The sequence below is a fragment of the Entelurus aequoreus genome, linkage group LG04 (assembly GCF_033978785.1).
Source record: "Entelurus aequoreus isolate RoL-2023_Sb linkage group LG04, RoL_Eaeq_v1.1, whole genome shotgun sequence".
Classification (NCBI taxonomy): domain Eukaryota; kingdom Metazoa; phylum Chordata; class Actinopteri; order Syngnathiformes; family Syngnathidae; genus Entelurus; species Entelurus aequoreus.
Window position 1 is genome coordinate 82,760,097 of NC_084734.1, and position 8,784 is coordinate 82,768,880.

At 39.4% G+C, this 8,784-nt stretch overlaps 1 protein-coding gene across 1 annotated transcript in view; it reads right to left on the minus strand.

The window, feature by feature from the left end:
• Positions 1-927: 927 nt before the first annotated feature.
• The window catches only part of gdf9 (growth differentiation factor 9), an 8,555-nt gene continuing 698 nt past the window's right edge, over positions 928-8,784 (minus strand). The window contains exon 2 of the mRNA XM_062043792.1: positions 928-2,277. Within this exon, the coding sequence (XP_061899776.1) occupies positions 1,379-2,277 (899 nt within the window). The 3' untranslated portion in view covers positions 928-1,378. The remainder of the gene's footprint in view (positions 2,278-8,784) is intronic.

An 8,784-nucleotide genomic window follows, 5' to 3' on the forward strand; every position in this document is an offset into this window, starting at 1 on the left:
TTATGTATCTGCCACCTAATCAACATGTTCTCCTTTGTGGCTCGTATGGCCCCTGTGCCACTTCTTGTTTTCGAAACTTGTGATTGGACACTCATTTGGGACTCCCAAGTGAGTATCCAATCACAGCGTAAGGCCAGCCAGAAGGCCTTACTGACAACTCATGATCTGATTGGCTATCGCAACTGTCTATCAACCGTATGTGTCCGACTGACAGTGCACAGACGCCCGCATTGTTGATTGTGAAGGCCCCGGGCAGATTTGGTACAGCATGGCAACATAAGCTAGCTAAATTCTGATTGGGTACAAACTGTACCCTAAAAACACAGCACTGGAAAGAGCAATAATATGACATGAAGACAATATGAATAATTTTAGATATTTAGAGAAAGTAAATTAAAAGTTACTTTTATCATTAATTATGATCATGATTTCTGGTTATGTTAGCAACGCACCACTGATAAAAAGACATTTCTCTTTGTACACGGACTGGCTTGCATTCTTAAAATTGAAAATATTAAAAAGGTACTAACCATACTGAAGCAATCCTTCGTTATTGTATAACATAATAACAAAGAACAAATGTATTCATGCTGATTGGTTTTTAATTTCCCAACTTTTCAGAGAACACATTTTCATTTGATATCCTTACGCTGAACACAGACACACAGTGAATTCATATAATTTGCATAAATACACATGACATGCATTTTGTAACATTCAACCAGTACAAATATTTATGTATGCAGTCACTCAGTGACCAGAAGTAATAAATACACACTGACACCTTGACAGCTTTCATTCTGGACATTGCGAAGACAGCTACCACTCAGACAACTGTTTGTAATGCTCAGGAATAAAACGATATGTAAAAGGATTGATAAGATTTTGTGACTGCTTTTTCCTTCTATTTTTTTTTTGGGGGGGGGAGCGGGGGGTCCAGAACAGGGCTACTTAAAATTTGTGAACTGTATTAAATCAAACAATATTGACAGACAACCAAGTCAAAAAAATAAGTTAACCAAAAATAACTTAAAATAACGCAAAATCATATACTATACATTTTCTTTATCAAGTGTTTCATATCCAATACCATATTGTATTTCGTTGAAACACAGGATGCATTTGCATCCTTTCTGATAAGGCATCAACAGAAATGAAATAATATTTTTTTCTTTTCACAATGTTAAAATACATTGTTTAAGTAAACAAACCTGCTCCAGAGCAAACATCCTATATGCACAATTATTTTATAACTTGATGAAATCAGCGAGCCTGGTCAGAACATCTTATACGTAAATAGCACACCAAAAGGGTTCATGGTAATATTCTCTTCAATTTGTTCGGGGGGGTGGAGGGAAGGCCGATTCGGTCGCTTGGTTTAGCGGCAGGTGCACCGTGTCGCGATCATGTCTTCGAACTCCTTGTACGCGTAGGAGCCGTCCTCTTCGAAGATCATGACACTTAGGGGGCTGTAATGGGAGGGGATACACGAGGGCCTGGGCACGGAGGAGTCAAGCTTCTCGTATATGATGTTTTGCACCATGGTGTGCACGGGGGAGCCGTAGATGAAGCCGATGGTCCTCGGGCAGATGCCTCGACAGTACCTGGGGTTATACTTGGGCGGGAAAACGATCCAGTGATCCAGTTTGAGCTGGCTAAACCTCAGTCTGAAATCGTACAAGTCACAGTAACTTGTGGGGAATTCAGAGCTGGGAAGAAGCTCCGGCAGGTGGATGTCCAAGCTTTTATCGCCTCTCTTGCTCTTTGCGGACTCCCTCTTCCGCCGCCTCTTTGATCGAGCCATTTGAGTGGCCTTGATAATCATCTGCTTGCCAAGCGTCTCAGCGGCAGTGGACGGCAACGCCTGGCGAGACGCTTTGCTGTCGTCCTGGAGATAAAGCAGCAGAGGAGGCGGGTCCACTGTGAACTCCAAAGGGCCTTTGTGACCAGCATCCACAGCTTGCGGCTCTTCAGGGCAGACCACATTGATGAGAAGTTGTATATTCTGCTTGGGCAATTTTGAGAAAGGCCGGAGAAGCAAAGTGATGTCGACCTCCAACCAGCTTCCTCCGACTGGGTCGTCCGCTCTGGAGGTGAAGTTCACAGCTTGGCGGATGCCAGCACACAGCGGACACTTGTTCGAGTGCTCCTGCTCCTTGATGCTCAGGTAGCACACGGAGTTGACACGGGCTGAGTTGTACAGCAGCGTCGCCTTCATAAGCTGCTCCTTTTCTCGAACTTGATCAAGGCTGTAGGACAGATCCAGTTTGAAACTCTCTGCGGGAAAATGTAAGAAAACGCAAAGTGCTGTGTTACAATACGAGGCTCATAATGACTTTTCATACCGGATTTTTACAAAAAGCAAGACAGTTTATTTGATCTAAGAATTGTGAATTGCGTGTTACAATGGCCAAGCCCTAAAAGTCTCCTACTGTATTTTTCGGACTATAAGTCGCTCCGGAGTATAAGTCGCACCGGCCGAAAATGCATAATAAAGAAGGAAAAAAACATACAAGTCGCACTGGAGTATAAGTCGCATTTTTTGGGGAAATGTATTTGATAAAATCCAACACCAAGAATAGACATTTGAAAGGCAATTTAAAATAAATAAAGAATAGTGAACAACACGCTGAATAAGTGTACGTTATATGAGGCATAAATAACCAACTGAGAACTTGCCTGGTTAGGTATGTTAAAACATATTATGGTAAGAGTCATTCAAATAACTATAACATATAGAACATGCTATACGTTTACCAAACAATCTGTCACTCCTAATCGCTAAATCCCATGAAATCTTATATCTCAGCTCATTGTCTTATGTGAATGAGCTAAATATTTGATATTTTACGGTAATGTGTTAACAATTTCACACATAAGTCGCTCCTGAGTATAAGTCGCACCCCCGGCCAAACTATGAAAAAAACTGCGACTTACAGTCCGAAAAATACGGTATTATACAAAACCAACTTTTCTTACCTGTTGGTACTTGTTTTTGTATATTTGGGATAGGGTTGTCTCAATACCAATATTTTGGTACTTTGATACTTTTTTAAATAAAGGGGACCACAAATGGCATTACTGGCTTTATTTGAACAAAAAAATCTTATGGTACATTAAACATTTGTTTTTTATAGCAATTTTGTCCTTAAATAAAATAGTGAACATACTAGACAAGTTGTATTTTAGTAGTAAGTAAACAAACAAAGGCTCCTGATTAGTCTGCTGACATATGCAGTAACACATTGTGTCATTTCTCATTCTATTTTGTCAACATTATAAAGGACAAGCTGTAAAAATGAATTATTAATCCACTTGTTCATTTACCGTTAATATCTGGTTAGTTCCCTTTTCAACATGTTCTATCTACACTTCTGTTAAAATGAAATAAACTACTGTGTTATTCTTCTGTCTACATTAGTTTTGGTTGATACCACTAATTTAGGTATCGATCCAATACCAAGTAGTTACAGGATCATACATTTGTCATAATTTAAGATCTCATGTGTCCAGCGATTTCCTGAGTTTATGAACATAATATACTTTTTTTTTTTTTTTTAAAGAAAAAAGATTTTGTGACGATAAAAAATATTGATGTAATCATAGTAGTATGGACTATATACGCTGTTGTACTTGGTATCATTACAGTGGATGTCAGGTGTAGATCCACCGACGGCATTTGTTTACATTGTGGCGCCGGTGAGCTATTATATCCTCCTACGGTGTGTAGTGAAGCTTATCTAGCTATTCCTCGTCCTGCATGAATGATACTTGTAAGAAACTTACTTTATTTGTCGCCATGGAGGCGAGGATTAGTGATTTAGAAGTAGCTAAAACACTGCTGATTGCGGATTGACATTAGCCGCTAACTGGCTAGCCATGTTTTAAAGCATCTCTTCCTGAGGGTGTTTCAGTGTTATAACTTCACCTTTATCGCTAGTTTAAGGCCAAAATGCGTCCCTTCTCCCTTTTCTGTCTACACACTGTGTCTGCTTGTAAGTACTCGGTGAACATGCTCCTCTGCTCGTAAAAACAGCAATGTCACGACGACACGCCGTCATGCCTGTAAAAAAAAAATATGGCGAACCGGTACTTTTCAAACAGAGTACAGTATCGTTTTTGATTCATTAGTACCGCGATACTATACTAGCACTAACGGTATACCGTACAACCCTAATTTAGGATCGGCATAAGTCCTACAAATTTGAAATCAAAGCATTGAGGCATTGCAGAGATATTTATAAAGTAATCCTTCCTTTTTCCGTCCTGTGATGTTGTCTGCCCTGTGACGTAAGTGGATACCTCTATATATTGTAAAAATGTACCGCCATTGTAGTCCGACGCTGTAGTCAATAAGCTCCTCTTTATTCTCTATCTTCTTGTGGGGCGGACTGGCTCCTATACATGCAGTGTTTCCCACACATTCATTTATTTGTGGCGGCCCGCCACGAAAGAATTACGTCTGCCACAAATACATTTTTAAAAAAACAAAACATTTAAAATAAAAAAAAATAAATACAAAAAAAGTGTTGTTTTTTTTGTCCTCTCCAGCTTCTCAGGCAAATCATATAGTTGATGTAGATGCCCATATCGGCTGTTCAGATTTACTTTACAAAAGAGAAGTGTAGGATACTTCTCTTGTTGCCTTATTTGTATTTGACTTTATTAAAAGTATTTATATTAGAAACACAACATGTGTATATAACAAAGGGTGCAAAGTCTGCAGGCAGTAGGAAACACATGGTTAAGTGTAGGGAGTAAAACTGATGGCAGTCTAAAGTTCAAGATTTTTGGAGCGCTTTGTTCAGTGGATCAGATGTTTGATGAAGCTCTGTGTCTATCTACCACCACTACTGTTTTCTGTTTATTTGTTACTGACTGTGGCAGGACACCTCTGCCTCTGTTTCACTTTATGTTGCTGGTAAATAATATGGTTGTAGTAGTAGGCTAAAGTTAATTTTTTTAGTATGCACTAATTAAAGGGGCAGAGCTTTGAGACATTTTAGCTTTTGTATGTTATAAGATATATTTTTGGTAAGAACCACAATTAATAAATATATTTCAGTGAATAACTTATTGTTCAAATCTGTATATAAATATGTACATAAAGTGTTGTAATTATATTGTAAAATGGATGGATGATGGACGTTTAAAACAAAACTGTTATTATTAATTAGTAAGTATACATTTTTTGAGCCTTTTTAGAGAAAATCAAATCATTGTAGTAAATTATGCAAATTACTCGATGATGTCATGGTGACCACGCCCATAGCCACGCCCCCACCGCCACAGGTATCTTGGCAGTTTATGGGAAACACTGAGATATATACTATCAGATATATACTACCATCATAATACAGTCATCACACAAGATAATCACATTGAATTATTTACATTATTTACAATCCGGGGTGTGGAGGTTAGGTTTGGTTATCATCAGTCAACAATTGAGAACAGAGAAATGGATATTGGAACAGTGTAGGTCTGACTTGGTAGGATATGTACAGCAAGTAGTGGAGAGCGAGAGAGAGCGAGCGAGAGCGAGAGATCAGAAGGCATAAGAAAAAATATATGCATTTGATTGTTTACATTTGATTATTAACAATCCGGGGAGGGTGTTAGTTTAGGGTTGTAGCTGCCTGGAGGTGTACTTTTATTGCGGTTTTGAAGGAGGATAGAGATGCCCTTTCTTTTACACCTGTTGGGAGCGCATTCCACATTGATGTGGCATAGAAAGAGAATGAGTTAAGACCTTTGTTAGATCGGAATCTGGGCTTAACGTGGTTAGTGGAGCTCCCCCTGGTGTTGTGGTTATGGCAGTCATTTACGTTAAGGAAGTAGTTTGACATGTACTTCGGTATCAGGGAGGTGTAGCGGATTTTATAGACTAGGCTCAGTGCAAGTTGTTTTACTCTGTCCTCCACCCTGAGCCAGCTCACTTTGGAGAAGTGGGTAGAAGTGAGGTGGGATCTGGGGTGGAGGTCTAGAAGTAATCTGACTAGCTTGTTCTGGGATGTTTGGAGTTTAGATTTGAGGGTACATGCTGTACATATCCTACCAAGTCAGACCTATACACTGTTTCAATGTCCATTTCTCTGATGATACAATTGTTGATGACTGGAGTGATGATAACAACCAAGCCTAACCCCCCTCCACATCCCACACCCCGGATTGTAAATAATTCAATGTATATATTCTGATGTTTATCTTGTGTGATGACTGTATTATGATGATAGTATATATCTGTATCATGAATCAATTTAGGTGGACCCTGACTAAAACAAGTTGAAAAACTTATTCGGGTGTTACCATTTAGTGGTCAATTGTACGGAATATGTACTTCACTGTGCAATCTACTAATAAAAGTCTCAATCAATGAATGAATCAATCAAAAACTGGTGGGGTTCGGTACCTCCAACAAGGTTAAAGGCCTACTGACATGAATTTTATTTATTTAAACGGGGATAGCAGATCCATCCTATGTGTCATACTTGATCATTTCGCGATATTGCCATATTTTTGCTGAAAGGATTTAGTAGAGAACAACGACGATGAAGTTCGCAACTTTTGGTCGCTGATAAAAAAAAGCCTTGCCCCTACCGGAAGTAGCGTGACGTCACAGGAGGTAGGATTCCTCACAATTCCCTGTTGTTTACAATGGAGCGAGAGAGATTCGGACCGAGAAAGCGACGATTACCCCATTAATTTGAGCGAGGATGAAAGATTTGTGGATGAGGAACGTAAAAGTGACGGAATAGAATGCAGTGAAAGACATATCTTTTTTCGCTCTGACTGTAACTTAGGTACAAGGTCTCATTGGATTCCACACACTCCTTTTTCTACTGTGGATCACGGATTTGTATTTTAAACCACCTCGGATACTATATCCTCTTGAAAATGAGAGTCGAGAAGCGAAATGGACATTCACAGTGACTTTTATCTCCACGACAATACATCAGCGAAGCTCTTTAGCTACTGAGCTAACGTGATAGCATCTGGCTCCAATGCAGATAGAAACAAAATAAATAAATCCCTGACTGGAAGGATAGACAGAAGATCAACAATACTATTAAACCATGGACATGTAACTACACGATTAATAATTTCCAGCTTGGCGAAGCTTAACAATGCTGTTGCTAACGACGCCATTGAAGCTAACTTATCAACCAGACCTCACAGAGCTATGCTAAAAACATTAGCTATCCACCTACGCCAGCCAGCCCTCATCTGCTCATCAACACCCGTGCTCACCTGCGTTCCAGCGATCGACGGTGCGACGAAGGACTTCACCCGATCACAGATGCGGTCGGCGAGACGGAGGAAGTTAAGGTGAGTTCGGCGGCTAACGCGTCTGCTATCCATATCGGTCTTCCTGGTTGTGTTGCTGTAGTCCGCAAGTAATACACCGATCCCACCTACAGCTTTCTTTTTTGCAGTCTCCATTGTTCATTAAACAAATTGCAAAAGATTCACCAACACAGACGTCCAGAATACTGTGGAATTTTTCGATGAAAACTGAGCAGTTTGTATGGTTTTTTTATTTTTTAAGTTTTATTTATACATTTCAACAATCAAATAAGTACAAAAGTAGTACAAAACAGTACAAAAAGAATACAAAGCAGCGCCAGGGGGTTATAAATTCAAAGTAACTAAAATAGAATGCAAAAAAACATATATAATATAAACAAAGTGCAAAGCCATAGGCTCACTCAATTTCAGTAAACAACTCAAATTTGGAACACAGCATAATCGTCTTCACAGCTTTCTGGTTGCTAGAGGTAGAGAGTGTCTTAATGTACAGTTCTAACTCTTTTTTTAAAGGCACAAAAGACAGGTCGGGTATTGAGAAACTTACATTTATGAATATAAAACTTAGCCAATAGTATAATGAGGTTGCAAAGGTAAAAATCCTTTTCAAATTTTTGTTCATATAGTGTAAAACCAAATATCACATCTTTAAAACAAAGCACAAATTTGTCAAGAATATTGTCCAGGATGAAGCGACAGATGCCCTGCCATAGTGATCGAGTGCTTTCACAAGTCCAAAACAGGTGGTAAACAGTCTCTGGATGCATGTTACATAAGGTGCAGGTAACATCAATGTCCTTCTTGTATCTAACCATCACAGTCTTTACAGGGTAATAACCATGAATGATTTTAAAAGATATCTCTTTGACTTTGTTGGTAAGTAAATACCTGTTAGGAAGGGACCATGTTTTGACCCAGCAGATGTCATTCACAATATTATTCCAGAGCGCAATTACATAGGAGACAGACACACAATCATTTTGGAATAAGCTGCGGATTTTTCTGTTATTTTTCTGATCAAAGCAAAGTTTCCCCACAGGAGTGTCAAGTGGATCATTCACAATTTCTACAGCAGAAAGAGGAGATGAGTAAGCCCTGTACAACATAACAACACCCGTTGGAATGGCATCAAATACAATGGCAAATTGTTTGGGAGTTACAGGGACCTTAAAGTGGTTGAGAAATTCTTGGTAATTAAAAAGTTGACCAGTTTGTATGGGTCCGAATACTTCCGTTGCCGTCGTGACGTCACGCGCATACGTCATCGTACAGAGACGTTTTCAAGCGGCCCGAATACTTCCGTTGCCGTCGTGACGTCACGCGCATACGTCATCATACAGAGACGTTTTCAAGCGGAAGTTTAGCGGGAAATTTAAAATTGCACTTTATAAGTTAACCCGGCCGTATTGGCATGTGTTGCAATGTTAAGATTTCCTCATTGATATATAAACTATCAGACTGCGTGGTCGGTAGTAG